The sequence below is a fragment of the Oryctolagus cuniculus genome, chromosome 12 (genome assembly GCF_051225735.1).
Source record: "Oryctolagus cuniculus isolate XC-2025 breed Fujian yellow rabbit chromosome 12, ASM5122573v1, whole genome shotgun sequence".
Classification (NCBI taxonomy): Eukaryota; Metazoa; Chordata; class Mammalia; order Lagomorpha; family Leporidae; genus Oryctolagus; species Oryctolagus cuniculus.
Window position 1 is genome coordinate 78,664,620 of NC_142878.1, and position 21,169 is coordinate 78,685,788.

A 21,169-nucleotide genomic window follows, 5' to 3' on the forward strand; every position below is an offset into this window, starting at 1 on the left:
GGGTTCTCCCACTTTCACCTTGACTTCCAAATATCTGGGTCTCACTGCCATGTTAGCCTCCCAGGGGGCATCTTCTAGCTCTCTTGGGATAGTCCATCACTCAGGCAATAGAGGCAACCTACAATCAACACTTAGACGGCCTCTCCGATGTTCAGCTACTTGGACTTTGAGCCCAGGTCTACCTGGTAAAGAACCACTGTACCTGGTTTAGTGTCACTGACTCTTCCTCACCCATGGCTGCCAGCCACACAGCCCCAGAGGGAGCTAGACCCACCCTACCTAGGCTAACAGCAGGAAGAACTTGGTTCTGTGAGGACACGTTGGACCGTGAGGCTCAGCAACTGCTTACCAGGTATGAGCCCTTGGCAATTTTTCGGGGGTACCCCACTGTTCAACTGTGAACGACTGTGGTCCATTTGAGCCTGTAAGGAAGAAGAGTTTCTCTAGTTTCATTGACTCCACCAGGAATAAACATTTCAAAACCCATTTTTCCAAATGTAGAACCCAGACATCGAGGAAACTAATCTGGCTTTTTTTTTTACTTCCAGAGAAATGAAGCCTGTTCCGGGCTTGACAGCTTCATCATGTGGCCAGGAGGCGACGGTCCCTCATCTGCCATGCCATCTGCGGCCACCGTGGCACCCTGTGCCTGGTGTGGTAGGGCTGATGATGCTCTGGCCATTTCCTAGTGCGGTATACAATTCCATTTACATATACAACTTCCTTCATAGGCTCATGGAGAACATGAGCATTTTCTTTTTGAGTTACACTGGAAATAGCTTTACTTTTTTTTTTCCTGATTAAGTAACTACTATTAAAAATATTTAAAGTGCTAGAGTGAAACATAGGAAAGATGGGGCAGATGTTTGGCACAGTGGTTAAGTTCTGACTTGGGACAGCTGCATCTGCAGCTGGAGTGCCTGGTTGCAGTCTTGGCTACTCCACTTCCGATCCGGTTTCCTGATACTGTGGACCCTGGTGTGCAGCAGAGGATGGCCCAAGCGCTTGGGTCCCTGCTACCCATGTGGGAGACCCAGATGGAGTTCTGGGCTCCTGGCATCAGCCTGAAGACATATAGGGAATGAGCCAGCCAATGGGAGATCTCTGTCTCTGTCTTTCAAATAAAATAAAAATGTAGAAAAAAATCTCAACTCTAACCATGGACTCTGGGTAAATACTGTGTCCTGAATCATTCTGTGCAAGTGATCATATTATACAGTCTACATTTTTCTTTTATTATGGACATTTTTAGAAATTTTTTTTCCCTTCAAAGTTTCCATTTAGCTCCTCCTCTTCTAATCCTCAACATCCCCCAACCACCATGTAATCGATGTTGACAACCCAATCCATAACTTTCCATACTCCTCTTCGTGTTTTATAATTATACCCAAATGTGAATGTGTATGTATAGCTGCCAGAACACTAAAAACATTTAATATTCCCATTATTAACAGTTTCTCAAAAGCATAACTTTTCACACATTACTCATTATAATTATGTTCACAGTTAAAGTTTCAGTCTCTCATCATTTTCCATAATATGAAATCATATTGTACATATTTCTCTAATGATTCTTAGACCTAAACAACCAACTGTGAATACTCCAAGTCAACTGATTAAAAACTTCATAAACCTTTTGTTACTTACTGGCTACACCATATTGAACTGTAATGTTAACATGCTGAAACAACTTCTACTTTCTGGAAATACATAAAAATGAGGATTTATAGTCTAACACAACTCTGGCTCCACGTGTGGAATATTTCCTCCAAATTTTAGACAGTTCATGAATCCAGGGAATGGGTGTGGCCTGGTGTTGCACGAAAGAGGAAAGTGGAGTTAGAGAGGCACAGGGGCATGTTTGCCCTGCCTTGATTGTCTCTAACTGGCCAGAGAAGCTGAAGGAAGGGGTGTAAAATGAAACCATTAAAGACACAAAGCCTAAGAAATCCAATTAGCAAAGAAAACAGTGAATTGGTTAGTGGCAAATCTAACCACTGTGTCACCAGAGGCGGACAAGTGGGCGCTGCTGACAAGTGCTACAAGCACATATAAATGAAGTTTCACAGGGGACCAGGTTTGCCTGGGAGGACAGAGAGGGACTGAGCACTCCTTCCAGATAGTGACAGATTCTTCTGAATGGAAAATTCAGCTTAGGCTACCTGAGCAGCAGTTCCCAACAACCTTTTTTTTTTTTTTTAAAGATTTATTTACTTATTTGAAAGGCAGACATACAGAAACAGAAGGAGGTAGGAGGGAAGAGAGGTCTTTCATCCACTGGTTCACTCCCCAAATGGCTGCAACGGCTGGGGCTGATCTGAAGCAAGAAACTGGGTGGTTCTTCTGGGTTTCCCACGTGGGTGCAGGGGCCCAAGCATTTGGGTCATCATCCGCTGCTTTCCCAGGTGCATTAGCAGGGAGCTGGACCAGAAGTGGAGCATTCAGGACTCGAACTGCAGCCCATATGGGATGCCGGCCTTGCAGCCGGAGGTTTAATCTTCTATGCCCCAGTGCCGGCCCCTGACCTTATTTACTGTTGAGTAGGACTTCAACTTCAGCTATACCTTTTTTATAAGATTTGTTGTTGCTATGTTTAAAAGCAAGTAATGTCACTGCAGTAAACAGAATATTAACCAATGTGAGAAAAGTTGCTGTAATCTATATTGGAAACAGCAGGTTTTTTTTTTTTTTTTTTTTGAAAAAAGAGAACTCTCTATGTGACTCTTGGAAAATAATTTGACAGATATACAGAATTTCACTTTATAGAAAAGCTGCACTGACACTAACTTTTGCATATTAAGAGATAACGTTCACACTTGTCCCAGTTCTGCTACTTCCCCCCAAAAATGAGGAATAGTAGCCCAAGGAGATTCTCCACTCCCCAACTCCCACCACAAAAGTAAAATATCTGTGATCAAGTAAGGTTTGGAAATTCTGCCTTTTGTTTTCTGTTTCTCTCTCTCTCTTTTCTTTTCTTTTCTTTTTTAATATAGTCGAGGTCTGAACAAGTCTTGAAGAAGTCTATTTAACTAATGTTTAGCCCAGCATTTCCCCAACTGTATTCTACTATGATATCCTTTGTTTTTCTGCAGTACACTTACTAAGATTCTGTGGAAGTTTAAATGCTCCCTTGAACTATCCTCTTAGAAGTAATGATTTTTTTTGTAATGGGAGCAGGATTTAGAATTCAAGAATGAAGGGGCAGGCAGCAGTTTAGAAACTGCTGGGGATGCCTGCATCCCACACTGGAATGCCTGGACTAGCGTCCAAGCTGAGCTTCTGATTCGTGGTGGGAGGCAGCAGGTTAAGGATAAAGCACTTGGGTTCCTGTCACCTGCATAGGAGACCTGGGTGCAGTTAGGGCTCCTAGATTTGGTCGGGCCCAGCCCTGGCTGATGTGGGAGTGAAACAGCAGATGGAAGGTCTTGTTCTTATATGTCTGCCTAAAATCAATAAAAGTAAATAACAACAAAATAAAATTCAATGATGGAAAGTATCTCAAACCATTTCACACTTCCAGTTTTTTTCCTTCACCTGATTAGAAGCTGTGAAGATGGATACATTTTGGCCGACTTCAATGTACTCATGATATCATTTGAAAGCTTTTTATTAAGCTGAACGCTAGCATAAATGACGGGAGCCCGAAGACTAACTCACCATGACAAAGACACTTAGCACTGTTCCATTTAAAAATAACTTGCAGAAAATCCTTACCATATAGTTCAGCAAATCCATTCATAGGCACACGGGATGTGCCAGTAACAAACTGAAGTAATCTTATTCTTTTCTCCGAATCCATCATTAAAACAGCCTGAATCAGAGAAAAACATTTGGAGAATGGCATGGGAAAGAAGTTGAAAAAATCTGCCTTCAGAATTTAGTTAGAGGATTAGTAATCATTTGCTGAATCTGCATGTTTCTTTTAAATTTGTCTTTATGAGTTGTTTATAAAGTTCTTGAAAACTTTATATCTAAGACTATATGGCAGAACTCTTTAAAATGGGATTATAGCCTAATGAATTGATAAAAATTTCTCTTCAGATGTGAGTCGTGGCTTTTTACGAATTGTATTTATTGGTGTTTATTGGTATCCTGCAGTGCCACCCGCACTTCTCTCTAAGACAGAAAGGCAGCCGTGCAGGTGTCACCAAGAACACACTGCAGGTTACTACAGTGCTCCTGAGAGCCTCCTCTCTAGGAAGAAACTATGTGAACATCTCTCCCTTATCGACCCTTGGTACATCTGGACACTGTATTTATGCATCTCTAAATATGTATGCAAGTGGGGACCATATCCAGAAGGTGTATGACACAGTATAAAATTCAAGATAATTTTTGTTGGGCTATATATTTTTCCTGCATTATCTATATATCATCAACGCATACAGTTAATCGAGAGTTGACTTAAATAAGATCGAATTTGTCAAAAAGTATTTTACAAAAATCAAAGTTTCCAATTACCTTCCAAAACCACTGTATCACTTGATGACTGCTGCTGTAGCCATTTTTATACTTCGTATGTTCTCTCCAGTCATTCACATCCACGTCTCCCAGGCCGCACATAAGAAGCTACACAGTAAGAAATATCAGACTTCAACAAGGACAGTAATGGGTACACCATTCCTGTTTTAACATAAAAATAGTATTTCTTACCTCTAGTTCATTTTCATCGAAAATTTTAATGAGATCCTGTGGTATCAGTTCAAAAAATCCCTAGTAGAGGAGAAAATTTGTAAACCTGATTAGCTTCTGGATGCCGCTGGAGGGACCCCACATCCACGTAAAGGTGCTTTAGCTACTGCTAAAGATCCAAAGGCTCTGTACTGAGACCTCACTGCAGCGAACCCAAACGTATGCGTCCCCAGTCAGAGCCCGTCTCCCTTTATTTCCTCACAGTGGCTATTTTAAAGCTTCCTCACACCTCCCTTTTTGACCACAGATCATTTCTACCTGGAAAAGAAAACTGAGGCACTCGGCCGAGCGGGGGCGCCCTCAGCTGGGCGCATGCCCACGTACCCCACCCAGCTCCACAGCTGCGGAGACAGCGGCCGGAGCGCCCCCAGGGCTTCCTCAGGGCGCTTCCCTCTCCATACCGCCTCACACATTTACATTTGTGCAAGCCCTGTCTGCTTTAAAAACAAAACACAAAAGCCAGCACCTCCCTACCTTCTTCCCGTGGCTGCTGAACTGGTCTCGTCCTCGCCTAATTCACTTCACATACCCCGGCCAGAATGACCTGGCTGAAATGTGCACAGAACCCAGGCAGTTCGCCCTTGGAATGGCCTTTAATGCTGCCCTCCCTCCCTCCCCTGGACTTAGAGAAACTCCACTGCTTAGCCATTCTGCTTGTTCCTTTTCACCAGAATCCTCTAAGCCAGCATCCTAAGATGCCTGCAACCCTCTCCAGTACGCCTACAGCTGTCCTCCTGCCACATTCCACCCTGCGGCTCCCTCAGCCGGGCGTGGCGTTTCCCTTTCTCTCTTCTGTGTGGTGGACAGGTGCCTGGGCCGTCCGTGTCCCTTCCTCTAACCTGTCGCTGCTCTGGTTTGCACCTCACTAGTACCTGACACTAGCTGCTGTGCGTTTCCGGTGTTACCTAAGCTCCTTGAATACAGGACCTTTGCTTCTCTATGGAGCACAGTACCGCACCAGGCAGAGTGCTCAAGATTTTTGATGAAGAAAGCAGTGATACATGAGAAGTCTTCAGAATTTTATAGAAAATGTTAATTATGAAAACATGATGCATAGATTTTAATCTTTTTTTGCATTCAACTTGTAATAACTTGTTAGAACACAAAGGAAATGGATCAATCTGAGGCACTAAGGATAAGAATAGTTTGAAAAGAGCTCTTATCAGAGCAATACAAAGCAAAGACAAACATCAAATGGGCCGGTGCCGCTGCACAGCAGGTTAAGCTGCCAGCTGCAGTGTGGTACCCCATATGGGTGCTGATTTGTGTCCCAGCCTGCTCCACTTCCTTTCCAGTTCCCTGCTAATGACCTGGGAAAGCAGTAGAGGATGGCCCAAGTGCTTGGGCCCCTGCCACCCATGTGGGAGACTCGGAAGAAGCTCCTGGCTCTGGCCTGACCCACCCATGGCTGTTGTGGCCATTTGGGGAGTGAACTAGCAGATAGAAGTTCTCTCTTTGTCTCTCTGTAACTCTGCCTTTCAGATAAATAAGTAAAGAAATCTTTAAACAATAACAACAACAAGCAAAAAATCCAAAACCTCATCAAACTTATGGTGAAGTGTGGTGGCAGAATAGTGGAATCATTGATGCTTTACAGAAAGTTTGCAGGGACTAAGCCCCAAATAAGTTAGCACTTTAGAAATGGATGTAATTCATCTTCACACGGGACAGAATGGGTTTGACGAAACCTCTAACAGCAGAGCATCCATGCCACCTTGCAAGGAAAAAATTAATCTGTTCATGCCCTCACTGAAGAGGACTGGCAATTAACAGCAGAAACAATAACCGACACCATGGATGCCCCGACTGGTTCAGCTTCTACAATTCTGACCGCAAAATTAAAGTGAGGCCAACTTTCTGCTCGATAGGTGCTAAAATGCTGCACCCAGATTGGCCACAGACAGGAGAAGAGATTTCAATGAAACTGTAAACATGGGGGATGAAGATCCTGAAGAATTTCTTAGAAGAACTATATGGGAGATAAAACATGATTTTACCAGTGTGACCTTAAAGACAATGCACAAACTGATGGCCACCAAGACATTCTTCTCAGATCTAGAAAAAAAAGATGCTAAATTCATATGGAAACACAAGAGACCCTGAATAGCTAATACAATCTTAAAATAACAAAAACAAAGCCAGAGACATCACAATACCAGATTTCAAGATGTACTACAGGGAAGTTATAATCAAAACAGCCTGGTTCTGGCACAAAAGTAGACATACAGACCAATGTTAACAGAACAGAAACCCCAGAAATCAATCCATGCATCTAAAACCAACTAATCTTTGACAAAGGAGCTAAAAAATCAATCCCTGGAGAAAGGACACTCTCTTCAACAAAAGATGCTGGGAGAAATGGATCTCTGCATGCAGAAGTATGAAATAAGACCCCTACCATACACCTTACACAAAAATCCACTCTGAAGGGATCAAGGAGCTAATCTAGGACCTGATAGAGGAAAACATTGGCATAGGCAGAGATTTCCTAGAAAAGACCCCAAAATAAAAGCAATAAAAGCAAAAACAGACAAATGGGATTACATCAAGCTAAGACGCTTCTGCACTACAAAGGAAACACTCAACAAAGAGCAACTGAAAAAATCAATAAAATATTTGCAAACAATACAACTGATAAAGGATTAATATTCATAATCTATAAAGAGCTCAACAACAAATAATCCAGTTAAGAAAAGGGGTAAGAACATGAAGAGACATTTTTCAAAGGATGGAATTCAAATGGCCAACAGACACATGAGAAAATGCTCAGGATCACTAGCCACAGAACATGCAAATCAAAACCACAGTGAGGTTTCACCTCACATCAGCTAGAATAATGGCTATCATCCAAAAATCAAAAAACAATGCTGGTGAGGATGTGGGGAAAAAGGTGCTCTGACTCACTGTTGGGAATGTAACTAGTACAGCCATCTGGGAGACAGGATGGAGATTCCTCAGGAACCTAAAAATAGATCTACCATATGACCCAGCCATCCTATTCCTGGGAATTTACCCAAATTACATGGAATCAACATGAGAACGAGTTATCTGTGCCCTCATGTTTATAGCAGCTCAATTCACAATAGCTAAGATATGGAATCAACCTAGATGTCCATCAACTGATAACTGTATAAAGTAAGTGTGGTAAATATATACTGTGGACTACTATTCAGCCATAAAAAAAATGAAATCCTGTCTTTTGAACAAACAAAATGGATGCAACTGGAAACCATTATGCATAGTGAAATAAGACAGTCCCAAAAAGATGTATCATATGTTTTCCCTAATTTGTGGTAACTAATATACAAAGTATAAAAAATGTAATGTACATGACTAAAATTGACGAGATTTGATGTTTATAGCCCTTGTCTATACTCTTGAGGAACACTGGTTTTTCTACTTACTACTCGCTGAATTATTTATTTAGTGGAGGACTAAGCCTGTCATTATAAATAAACTGAAGGTATGTCATTGTAAAACATAAAAGAAAAGGAAGGAGGGTGGGAGCAGGGGCAGGAGGCAGCGTAGGGCAGGAAGTATCATTAGGCTCTTAAGCCTGTACATATGAAATACATGGAATTTGTTTACCTTATGTAAGTCAAATTAACAAAAGAGGTGGAAAGGGCCCATTTAAAGCAAAAGCGGGGTCCCTGCCACCCACGTGGGAGACTCAGATTAAGCTGGGACCCAGACTTTGGCAAGGGTAGGCTGGTTGAGAGCACAGGTCTTGGTGACATTTTTTTGGATGTTCAAAGCATTCTGCTTGTTGACTTTCTGGAGGGTCAAAGGACAGTAACAGATGCTGATTCTGAGAGTGTTTTGAGAAAGTCAGTTAGAGCCTTAGCAGAAACGTGCTGGGAAGCTTCTCCAGCGAGCCTGTCTCCACCATGACAATGCTCCTGCCTTCCATGACGATGCTCCTGCAAGGGCAGTTCTTTGAGAGTTTCCACGGGAAACCATCAGGCATCCACTTAACAGTCCTGATTTGGCTCTTTGTTTCCTAATCTTAAAATGTGTTTAAAGGGCACCTACTTTTCTTCAGTTAATAATATAAAAAGCAAGTCTGCACTGACATGGTTGAGTTTAAGGACTCGCAGTTCTTTAAGGATGACTAAATGGTTGCTGTCATCTGTTACAAACTAGATAGAACTTGTATTGAGAAAGAAAGTTTTGGGGCTGACATTGTGGCACAGTGGGTTAAGCCTCCACCTGTGATGCCAGCATCCCATGTGGGCACTGGTTCAAGACCCAGCTTTTCACACTTCTGATCCGGCTCCCTGCTAATGCACTTTGGAAGCAGCAGAAGGTGACCCAAGTGCTTATGTCTCTGCACCCATGTGGGAGGCCTGGAAGAAGCTCCTGGCTCCTGGCTTCTGCCTGGACCAGTCATGGCTGTTTTGCTATCTGGGGAGTGAACCAGTGGATGGAAGATCTCTCTCTCCCCGCCTCCCCTTTCTCACCTTCTTCCCTTCCCCCTCCTCTCTCTGTAGTTCTGCCTTTCAAATAAAATAAAAACCAAAGTTTTAAAAATTAAAATTTTTAATTAAATTAAAAAAAGATTTATCTATTTGAAAGGCAGAATGACAGAAACATGAACAGAGAGAGAAAGTGAGATATTCCATATGCTGCTTCGCTCCCCAAATGGCCACAACAGCCAGGGCCGGGACATACCAAAAGCCAGAAGCAAAGTTCATCTACATGGGTGGCAGGGGTCCAAGAACTTGGATCTTCTTGTGCTACCTTTCAGACACATTAGCAGAGAGCTCTATTGAAACAGAACAGCCAGGACTCAAATCAGTGCACATGCATGGATGCTGGCATCACACAAGTGGCAGCGCTGTACCACAATACCATTTCTCCCTTCCTCCCCAATTTTTAAAGAATTTAATCTTTTTAAAAGATTAATTTATTCATTTGAAAGTCAGAGTTACAGAGAAAGGGAGAGATGGAGACACAGGGATCTTCCATCCACTGGTTGACTCCTCAGATGGCCACAACAGCCAGTGCTGGGCCAGGCCGAAGCCAGGAGCCAGAAACTTCATCTGGGTCTCCCATGATGTGATTGTATTTAGGAAAAAGCCCGACCTGCTACACTGTCCTAGAGCACTCCGTGCCACTGCCCACCTGGGGCTACTCAGAGGAGGGGAGTGGGAAGAAGAAAAGGTGAAAATGGAACTGCATGGTTCTGTCTAGAGTTCTTGAATGATTGAATTTTAATGGTGAACAACTATTCAAGGAATATTTTGTTGTCTAAAAACATAGCTTAGGGTGGTTTACAAATCAAGCCATATACTTATTTTTCTAAGATATGATGAATGAAGCCCAATATTTGAAATTTACAGATTGTACTTTGAAATTGTGAGTGAGAAAACAAAAGAAAATGAATACCTCTTTAAATGCAGCCATTTGCTTCTGGATTCGGTTTACAAACCGCCATTGTATTACAAGACTAAAAAGAAATAAAACATTTCACACTTTTTCTCATAAACCAAGAAAAAAGATTTAAGCTGGAGTTATTCAAGTTAGAAACAAAAAATAAAGGCTAGCTAAGCTCATGCCAAAAAGTTGATATGAATCGATAATACCGCAATGTTATAGAAATAAAAGAAGAACATCAAGATTGGGGCCACAGCATGGTCCGGGAAGAAGGTAAGAAGAATCTTACAAAAAAGTGCAAAATTATTCTCATTAAAATACTAATAAAATACTTACTAAATATATTCCTTTTTGTTCTTATTGGTGACAACTATTTCTGATCCACCATTTTTCAACTCATGTTGATGTGTCTAAAATTAAACATAATACCTTGATATGTTATTTTAGTAAGAAAGATTTCAAAGGTATACATATTACAGTTACGCCCAAAACCTGGTGTTTTACATTAAATCCATTCGAAAGCTAGAAGCTTAGAAAACTTAAATATTAGTTTTACTAAAATAAATATGGTATGAATCAAATGTCAAAAAAAGCAAAAATTCGTACTGAGTGCTCTTGTTACTGGAACATGAATGTAAAAGCAGAGCACAGGAATGTGTTGAGTATGTGCACTAACTCTAAACTGAAGCTGCCAAGGTTTTTTACACAATTTACCATTTTCACTGGTCAAAGGGTACAAACCTGTCCAAAAAGTTCTTCATCTATGATAAACCTGAGGTCCAGTTCTGTTGGGTCATTTTCAAGAATCCATCTTAGTGAGTTGTAATATTCACTATCCTAGACGGGAAAAATTTCATATTTAAAATGCATATATATATATATATAAAGAAGACACCTGAGCTCCAGGTCAGAATAACTGGGTGAAAGATGAAAGGGTCACGTGGGCATCTTTTCCATACACACATACGTGTGCTCTAAGAAGAGACAAGGGGCCATGCAGGGCTAGACGTGTATCAGCCAGTGGAGGGTACTTGTTTAAAAGGTCAGAAACATCTCCATGTGAAAGCAGATTTTGTTACCCAGTTAAAGGGTTAAACAGAGCAGTTTTCAGATAAGTCCCAACCTCCACAGAAGTCATCCGGCCGATGAGAGGTTTATGAAATGTTCAGGTAACTATGAGGAGTTCCTTGTCTACACCTGGCCCAAGTGGAAGCTCAACTAAACAACTGAAATGACTGATGTTATGACGTGAAAAACCATGCTGATTGCACTGATGACTTGTGACATGAAAGTAAGAAGCAATCTACCTGGTACTAAGAAAGGAGGCTGTCCTGGAATCCATGTGTGCATGCAATGTATAGGGCTCTGCAGCAGCTGAGGGAGCATAGGGAGTCAAGATTTTAATCAGCATCTCTGTGTCTTTCTTGGGGACTAATCATGAGGCTACGCCTCCACACTACCAAATTTAAGATACATGCCAATATCCCAACTCAAATATTGACATAAAAGATACAGTACTGCTGCAAAGTAAGCATTTAGGGGGAAGTTTACTGGTATCTGCAGCTTACGAGGAAATGCATGAAAAAAACTACAGTGGATTAATGGGTCAAGGGATGGATAGATGGAAAGGTATGCAATGAAATAAACATAGGAAAAGTTGAAAAGTCACTTGTAGGTGGTAGATATACAAGTGTCCACTGTAACGGTCTTTAAACTTGATTATATTTAGAAAATTTTCATGGTAAAATATTCATTTCTATTTTGAAAGGTTATTACTTGTTAATTTCTGTATCATTAAAAAACTAATTCTTTACAATATCCAGTTGTCTGTTAAATCATATGTCATTCCCATTACAAGTGAAAAGACATACCACTGACTCCATATCATGAAGTGTGATCGGTTTGTGTAGCATCATCTTGTAAAAAGGGCGAATGAAAAAACCTTGAAAAAAAACAATGATATTTGGAATTACTAAAACATGAAAGAAGATGGCTAATTACACTAAGACAAGGTTTATACTTGATACTAACCATCCAACAGCTTGCCGTGATACACTGCCATCCCAGCCACTCGGCCAATGAACTTGAAGTAAGAGAGGTGATCTTCATTACACAACCCAGAGTTTGGATTTATCTGTAGGGTGTAATTGTCCCTGCAGAGAGAACCACACGGAAATACTTCTGTTGGTAACACAGACAAAATGTTTAAGCTGACAAATCAGTATAAATGGATCTCCTCCTCCTTTGGAGTTGATCAGAACCGCATTTGGCCACTGGATTGAATGGTTTGAAAAGCAGTAAATTCTCTCAAAAGGAGGAAATAATACAAACACCCACTGATGTTGCGGGTATTCTTTAGCTTTAGGAAGGCGACTGTGCCACAGACGCACCCTGAAGACGGCATGGCAAGTACAATAAGCCGGAGCCAAGGACAAACGCTGCATGACTCCGCCCACGTGAGGGAAGTGGGGTAGCTGGATTTGCAAAGACAGAAAGGAGAACGGATGGCGACTGCAGGGAACAGAAGTCAGAGCTTCACCCTGAGAAGACAAAACGGTCCGGAGCAGTGGTGGTGACCGCACAGCAGCGTGCATGTAGCTGGCGTCACAGTGCTCACGTCCCACGGTCATAGTGGGAAGTCTTATGTGAGGCATGTGCTACCACAACCGCTTAAAAAAGTCACTTCTAAAACATCAGTTGCGGCCTCCCCTCCCTGGTATTCCAGAACCCACATCTCCCTCGTATTGTGTAACTGCCACTTTGTACACAGTGATGTCTCCCTTGTGTGTAAGTGGTTGAAAAGGAACTTACGTAGCAGAATATTCAAACAGCCCATAGTAAGGGTTAAACATTTCCTTTGAGATCAGGAAGAACCATTCTCTGGCGACGCCTCCATAATCTAACCCCTTTTCACCGTCGAACTCAATCCAGAGCCGGGCCTTGAGGAAGTCTGCTCGCTTGACGCCCATGATTCTCCGGTAGGAGTCCTCGAGCACGGTGGCCCGGCGGAGCTTCATCTCAAACTTGTTTGGAATGTCATTCTGAAAACACAGAGAGGAGGAACTCGTGACTTGAGTCAACGCCGCGTAACGACACACGGGCCTCAGGAAAGCTCCCACACGCGCTCTGCCGCTGTCTTTCCCCCAGCGCCGGGGAAAACACAATGAGGTCTGTTAAAAAGGCTTATTTTATTTATTTGAAAGAGAGAGAGAGAGAGAGATTGATCAATCGATCGATCTTCCATCCTCTGGTTCACCTCTCAAATGGCTGCAATGGGGGTGGCCTGGCCAGGTTGAAGCCAGGAGCCTACAACTCCATCCCGGGTCCCCCCTGTGAGTGGCAGGGGCCCAAGTGCTTGGGGCATCCGCGGCTGCTTCCCCAGTTGCATTAGCAGGAAGGTGGATCAGAAGCACAGCAGCCAGGACTCAAACTGGTACTCCGATACGGGATGCCAGCGTCCAGTGGTGGCTTAACCTGCTTCACCACCAGGATGGTCCAGCTGTATTTTCTTACTTTTCCTCCATGGAAGAAATGAATTCATACATTTCAGTTCCCACTTCCTAATACCCACTTCTGATGTATCTGACGGGGCTGGTGAGGGGGTGACGACGCTCAGCTGAAGGCGTTTCATGAACAGTCCGTTGCACGCCAGGTTCCAGGGAAGCCCCTTCTCTGCCTCACTGTCTAGCCACCGCCTGGTACTTGCTGCTTGCCTGTCTGCCAAGGTGCTTCCCTACTGCAATTTTTCTTCCTTGCACTCTCTCCTGCTTCACCCAGGAATAGATGCTAACACTTATAGATTGTACCAGGCACAATTTTACTGGTTAACCCAAGTGTTCTTCATGACAGAATACAAAGAAGCTGCTAGTACCATCTCTACTCTACAGAGGGAGAAATGAGGATGCTGAGAAAGCTCCCCAGTCTCTGGTCTGCAGCAATGAGCGACACTGGCACACTGACCCTGTGCGCATCCTCTGTTTGTGTTACAAGTGTAGATAACTATACCTTAGGCAGATAGGATTACACATGTTATAACAATATTGCGGGATATTTTATTCCTGAGTGGTGTGTGTGCAATTTTCAAGTGGAAATCAATAAGAGAAAACACACTATCAAGATTCAAAAACAAAAAGAAAGGGTTAGCTCTAAGGGAAAAGAAAATCATTTTTCATATATTTAAGGAAAAAGAAAAGCCTGATAGAAACACAGTAACTGAAGCCTTGGATGGCCGTCGCCCTGATCCACAGGGTGGACATTCCAAGATGTCCCATGGATGCCTGAAAGGATACACAGGGCCAAGCCGCACCTGTCCGATGCTTTCTCCACACACACACACACACACACACACACACCCTAGGATAAAGTCTAATTTGTAAACTAGGCACAGCAAGAGATTAACAATAATCATAAAAGAGAACAATTATAACAATCTCCTAACAAACATTATTGAAAAGGAATGAGTGGCTTATTTCTAGAACTTTCCATGTTTAACATTTTCAGGCTGCAGCGGACAGTGAGTCGCCGAGACCTCAGGAAGCAGATCCTGGGGCGAAGCGGGGAGACTGCCTCCCAGAAGCTGTTCCTCCACCGCTTGTGCAATTCACAGAATGGCAAGATGGGAGAAAAGCAATTTCAGACTGGCTGCCAGGCAGCTGGTAGGTCACTCGCCTGCCCTGGGCGAGGCCCTGGGATGGGCAGCCAACCAGTGAGGCCAGCCAGGGCGGGGAAAGGTAGTAAAAACCCTTGCTTCCTCAAGGGGTCTGTGAGACAGAGGTGTGAATGCTCCTAATTCTGAAACTTGAAAGAGTAGGTCAACTGCTAAAGAGACATGGAGGCAGTGCTTGGAAAAGCAAAAAAGTCCAAGTTACTAGTGGAAAACAAGGCAGTGGAGGCAGCTCTGGACAGGAGAGGAGGGGAGGGAGGGCCCAGGAAGGGCAGACTCAAAGCACAGCAGTGAGAGGGCGAGACACAGCTGCGGGGACAGTGGGAGCAGGAGACGGGAAAACACAGCTCCAAGTGAAGGGAGAGGCAGACAAGCAGTCTGGGATGAGGCAGAGGGCAAGTGCGGAGCTGCACAATTGGACTGCTGGGTTTTCAGCACCTGAATGCATAGGGGTTAAAGAGCTTTGCTTTAAGGAGGGAAGACAGGAGGCACATCGGTCAGCTGCAGACCCCTGAAGAAGCCCCCGTGGGAAAAGGCAGGCGGACTGTGAGGAAGCAACAGTCATGGAAGGAGGGGAGAGACCTTAGGGTCTGAATGGGGTGGCACACAAGTGCACGCACCTCAGCGTCAGGCCCTGTGTTCAAATGCTGCCTCCACCACGTGCTGGGGGTGTGACTTAAGGCACGCTGCGTGTCTTCTCGAAGGCACTAACGTAGGGATCACATCACATCAAAACTACCTGGTGGAGCTTCTGAGATGAAATGCAGTGCTTACGTGGGATCTGCCACGTGAGCAGCTGCAGAACTGTCAGGCAGCCTTGTTCCTAACTCATGAGACATCGAGGGAAAGGTTAACACAGAGTTCAAGCCTTTCAGGCGCTCATTTTCAAAGATTTTTTTTATTCCAACGTCAATATTTTAGAGAAAGAGAGAGAGGGAGATATCTTCCATCTGCTGGTTCATTCCCCAAATGGCTGCAACGGTCAGGGCTGGGCCAGGCCAAAGCCAGGAGCCAGGAGCTGGGAACTTCATCTGGGTCTCCCCCTGTGGGTGCAGGCATGCAAGCACTTGGGCCATCCTCTGCTGCTTTCCCAGGCACATCAGCAGGGGGCGGGATTGGAAGAGGAGCTGCTCAACATGAATTGGTACCCGTATGGGGAGCCTGCACTGAGGTGGAGGCTTAATCCACTGCGCCACAGTGATAGCCCCTCAATACATTTTTTAACTTCTGTTCTTATGTTCTGCTTTTTTGCTGTCTAGATATGGATTTTATTTTTCAAAGTTTTATTTACTTAGAGTGAGAGAGGGAAGGACGGAGGGAGGGAGGGAGGAAGGGAAGGAGGGAGAGAGAGAGAATATGCATCCTCCCCTGCACTGGGCCACTCTCTAGACGCCTGCAGTGGCTAAGCTGGGCTGGGCTGGAGTGAGAATTTGCTCCAGGTCTCCGGTGTGGGTGGCAGGGACCCAATTACTTGAGCCACCACTGAGGGGTAAGAGCTGAGAGACCAAACCCAGGTCCTCCGATGGAAGCTGAGGGCCTCCTAACTGTAGGCAGAGCGCTCGCCCTGGGTTCTGCCTTTAACATCCTGCTCGGAACTTTCTGCTAAGGTGAGGATTCGGTCTCCTCCCGGTGCTCCCCTCTCCTTCTGGAAGGACTCCGTGTCTCCCAGCTTCTCTTTTATATGCTGATGCCTTTAGGTACCACTGTGGCATTCTGGGTGTTTTCTGAACAAAGTTTCTCTCTAGATCACCGACTTATGTCACGCTGGTCAGGAATGTTGGCTCTTGAAGTGAAACCATTTGTCTGAATCTGGCTTTTTTCTTTCTTTCTTTATAAGATTTATTTATTCATTTGAGAGGCAGAGTTACAGAGAGAGAAGAGACAGAGCGGGATCTTCCATCCGCTGGGTTCACTCCCTCAATGGCTGCAATGACCAGGGCTGGACCAGGCTGAGGCCAGGGGCCAGAAGCTTCTTCTGGGTCTCCACGTGGGTGCAGGGACCCAAGGACTTGGGCCATCCCCTGTTGCCTTCCCAGGTGCATTAGCAGAGAGCCAGATCAGAAGTAGAACAGCTGGGACTTGAACCTGCTCCCATATGGGATGCTGGCATTGCGGGGTACAGCTTTAACCCGCTGAGCCACAGCACCGGCCCATGAATCTGGCTTTTCTACCTAGTGAGACTTCATCACATTGCCTAGCTTCCTCGTGCCTCAGTTTTCTCGCCTGTAGAATGTGGTAACAGCCCCTTCCTTACAGAGTTATTGTAGAGGTTAGATGAATACTACATTTATCCTAAGAAGAATGCCTGGTATGCGGTAAGAGTTCAGTAAGTATTACTGCCTTCATTGTGCTGTGTGTATTCTGCGGCCTGTTAATAAGGACTTGTCTCTTACCTCCTGTTGCCTAGAAGACACTGACAGTTAGATGTGTGGCAAGGTAACTGTTCACAGCCGCAACGCAGAAGCTGGTGCTTCTGCTCCGTGAGCACATTCTTGTTAAGAACAAAAACACTTAGGGGTGGGCGTCTGGCCTAGTGATTAAGACGCTGCTTGAGATGCCCACATCCCATCCTGGAATCCCGGCTCTGTTCTGACCCCAGCTTCCTGCTAACGCACACTCTAAGGGCTCAAGTCGTTGGGTCTCTGGGAGACTATGATTGAGTTCCAGCTCCTGTCTTTGGCTTGGCCCAGCTCCATCTGTTGTGTGCATTTGGGGGAGTGAACCAGTGGATGGTAGCTTTCTCCCTGAACCTCCAGTTAAAAAAAAATACAATCGTTTTTAGAGAATAAAAGCATTTACCACAAAAATAATAAATATTTAAATCTCAAGCCCTAGGAGCAGTAAACTTTCCAGAGCAATGAGTAATTCTGATATGAAGTGCTTTTTGTTTTTTTGTTTTTTTTTTTTTGTTTTTTTTTTTGACAGGCAGAGTGGACAGTGAGAGAGAGAGACAGAGAGAAAGGTCCTCCTTTTCCATTGGTTCACCCCCCAATAGCCGCTACGGCCAGTGTGTTGTGGCCGGCGCGCTGCGCCGATGCGAAGCCAGGAGCTAGGTGCTTCCTCCTGGTCTCCCATGGGGTGCAGGGCCCAAGCACTTGGGCCATCCTCCACTGCACTCCCGGGCCACAGCAGAGAGCTGGCCTGGAAGAGGGGCAACCGGGACAGAACCAGCGCTCCAACGGGGACTGGAACCCGGTGTGCCTGTGCCACAGGCGGAGGATTAGCCTAGTGAGCCGCGGCGCAGGCCATGAAGTTATTTTTTAAGATGAATGTAAAAGGTTGCTGATATGTAAGTATTTTATTAGGCCATAAAATAGCTGCACGTAAAAAGAAAACTCTCATTTCATTTTTGTTAAGATTAAAATAAATTTTTAAATTTTTATCTGAGAGGCAGGAGTGAGAGAGAGAGAGAGAGAGAGAGAAGCATCTCCTACCCACTGTTCACTCCCCGAATGCCTGCAGTGGCCCACTGGGCTGGGCCGGAGCAGGAAGCCCGAGACTCAAGCCCGGTCTCCCACATGGGTAGCAGGAACCTAGGTACTGGAGCTGTCACTCCCAGATCTGCTGTGGCAGAAAGCTGGAGTCAGGAGCTGCAGGTATTGAATCCAGGTACTCTGATATGGAACGTGGGTGTCTTTACTGGTAGGCCAGTGCCTGCTCTCTGTTAAAATTTTGGATGAAAATTCTGTAATTGCAGATCCACCATCTTAATCTTTGGGGAAGCAGGCTTCCGGCTTAGTCAATAAGAACGCATAACTCAACATCGCCACCTAGTGGTGGTATTCCTAACCTGCAGGTAAAGGAGGGAAAGGATGAGCAAAGTGGAAAGGCATTGAAAATGGTAGACACCAAGAGAAATAAAATAGAGGGGGAAATGAGCTGAGTTCCAAATGTAATCTGCGGTGATGGAAAAATACAATAACCATGTCTGATCAGCACAAGATGATAATGACCACGATTCCACTCACAGCTGTATTTTTATATACAAATGTGTGCTTATGTGTGATACGTGAAGCTGCAGAGAATGAATGACTGCTACTGGAAAACAGCAGTACACGCAGAGCAGGAATCCAGCAGGTCCTCCAACACAATCAAAGACGAGGCCAGAAGATAATCTTCTGAGCTACTCTCGCTCATTCTTCAGAAACCAAGCCCCACACATCCCAGGAGGGTACGCCAGGTTACAGCCCTTTAAAACACACTTCTAATATGATTTCCGAATGTTGCAAAATATCTTGAAAAATAAATAGAGCTATAAAATAATTAAGGTCTCTAATGATCCTATAACAGCTACCAAGAAAAAAAAGCACCCTTTTCCTGCGAGAAATTATTCACTCCAGGTTATAAACACAGAGCACATTCTCTGCTACTCTTAAAAATGCATTTCCCGTTACCCTTGACCTCTATAATGATACACATTGTAAGTTGTCACTAACCTGCTTCTTCAACTTTCTTCGGAAGAACTCATACTTTCTTTTGTAATCCCTGGAGTAGGGCACTGCCTTCAGTTGAAAAAATTTGGAAAAATAAAGAAAGTTTAGGTTGTTTTCATTCTGGAACAATTTATAAAGTTTCCTTCTGGGTATTTTATGAACATAAGCTAAAGGCATTAGAAGAGATTATTGGAAAGAAAAGTTTAGTTTGAAGGAAAACAAAGACAAAACTTAAAAAAATTAATTTCTCTGTTTAAGGTAAAGTTTTGCTCAGCAATTCCTATGGCTGTAATTTTCATCATGCAATATTCTTGAAATGCAACATGCCAGAAACAGGAAATTTCTTCCAAGTAGAGAAATATTAGAAACAAAATTTTCCATTTCTAAAAGGACTTTCACAGTGATTTCTCCATTAAAGGAACAATTTGAAAAATGTACTTTTCCCTTGAACTCTGAGGAGCTGCCTTTTTTATCCATTATTTTAAAACTGCACATGAAGATACTACAAAGTGATTTAAAAGAACCGTATCTTCAGTTTTACTTATTTTTGTGAGGCAGGAAAGGAGAAAAGGAGCTGTGCCAGGGAGGACACTGACTTCCCTCTCCCTAACCTGACCCAAGAGCACAATCACAATACATGACAACAGCCATGTGAAAGCCCGAGTGTGCCTCACCCAGGGGCATCTACAGTGACTGTTGCCAAAAAGTTCAAGACCTGACCCAGGAGCTAAAAGAGCGCAGGTGCTTCCTCACCCTGGCCCACTATGGCACCTGTCTGATGCGCTGAGGGCCGTCAACGTTGTTTCTTAGACAATGGCGGATCTCAGCCTCGGCTCAGCAGCCCAGGGCTGCAGCTCTCTGTCTGGCTCACTGGCCCATCAAGGCTACAGCACAGCGTGAGGACAGTGGGCTTTACTCTACCTTTTCAACTAAGTAAGGCCTGGAGTAGGCCCAGTGGGGAGAGGACAGCGGGGCAAGCATGCTTCCCTCTCAGTGCCTGTGGGGCTACACCCTCGAAGAAACAGGCAGAAAGAGCTGAGAGGACACCCCCATCAGCGCACCCTGACACAGAGAGACTTACTGGTCCGGTGATGGCTGCATTCTGCAACCGAGGGTCTTCCCATTGTGTTTTTTTAATATCTGAAGGGAAGAAAACAAAAAGCTGTCTTTTTCTCAGGCACAAACTTCAATTGTCACAAAAAAACGTAATGAAAAATCACTTTGTACATACTGTGATTTATGTAGAATATTCTTCCATCTGTGTGAGTCCTCTCTTCCCATCCTGGCTGTAATTAAGAATGCATTTCAAATGTTTTAGGAAGAGTTTCAGATGTATAGGTGGAAAGACAGCATTGGTCATATGTCTAGTTTAATTTGCATATTCCATTCTTAGAAGCCATTAATGCTTTAATAATGACCTTAATTACAATGATTAAAGAACCACTATGTTCCGAATAGAAAATGTTCGAGATTGCCAGGCTGGGTCAGTGGCAGTTCTGTACACTTACAGGTAAAGGCCCCAGATCGCTGGATGAATCAAGTGGTGCCTTTCCTCGCAGATGAGCTGGAATTTTCAATCTTGGATCTTCCTTTTTTCGGCAGAGTAAATAAAGAACAAAACATACACACACAAATTTGAAAATTATGAAAGTTGCTCTATGAACACACCTTTGAATAGCAATGCATATCTAAAATATTCTCTTTTAACTACAATCTATTATATCTGATTTCCTTAATCTGTGATATAACAATTTCTCCTTCTACAACGTACCAGCATCAAGCTACAGAATTAAAGGGATGGATGAGAGTCACTTCATACTGATCCTCTCTTCCACAGGAACCGAACAAGGGTTCTGCCTTACTCTCTGGGAACTGGGTCATTACAGAGGGCTTTTCTAAACATAAAAACTGGTGGGGGGGCCAGTGCTGTGGCGCAGTGGGTTAACGCCCTGGCCTGAAGCACCGGCATCGCATATGGGCGCGGGTTTGAGACCTGGCTGCTCCA

General features: G+C 44.0%; 1 protein-coding gene across 3 annotated transcripts in view; it reads right to left on the reverse strand.

Annotated features, from left to right (window-relative positions):
• Window positions 1-21,169, reverse strand: part of NEDD4 (NEDD4 E3 ubiquitin protein ligase) — a 146,975-nt gene that overhangs the window by 3,079 nt on the left and 122,727 nt on the right. For all 3 annotated transcript variants that reach the window (XM_051821964.2, XM_089310395.1, XM_070054227.2), the window contains 14 exons: window positions 20,673-20,753; window positions 20,396-20,450; window positions 20,246-20,304; window positions 19,168-19,233; window positions 12,880-13,109; window positions 12,100-12,221; window positions 11,940-12,010; window positions 10,810-10,905; window positions 10,405-10,478; window positions 10,081-10,141; window positions 4,654-4,713; window positions 4,462-4,569; window positions 3,715-3,811; window positions 350-422 (listed from right to left, as the gene is read on the reverse strand). In XM_051821964.2, coding sequence (XP_051677924.1) covers window positions 350-422; window positions 3,715-3,811; window positions 4,462-4,569; window positions 4,654-4,713; window positions 10,081-10,141; window positions 10,405-10,478; window positions 10,810-10,905; window positions 11,940-12,010; window positions 12,100-12,221; window positions 12,880-13,109; window positions 19,168-19,233; window positions 20,246-20,304; window positions 20,396-20,450; window positions 20,673-20,753 — 1,253 coding nt within the window. The remainder of the gene's footprint in view (window positions 1-349; window positions 423-3,714; window positions 3,812-4,461; window positions 4,570-4,653; window positions 4,714-10,080; window positions 10,142-10,404; window positions 10,479-10,809; window positions 10,906-11,939; window positions 12,011-12,099; window positions 12,222-12,879; window positions 13,110-19,167; window positions 19,234-20,245; window positions 20,305-20,395; window positions 20,451-20,672; window positions 20,754-21,169) is intronic.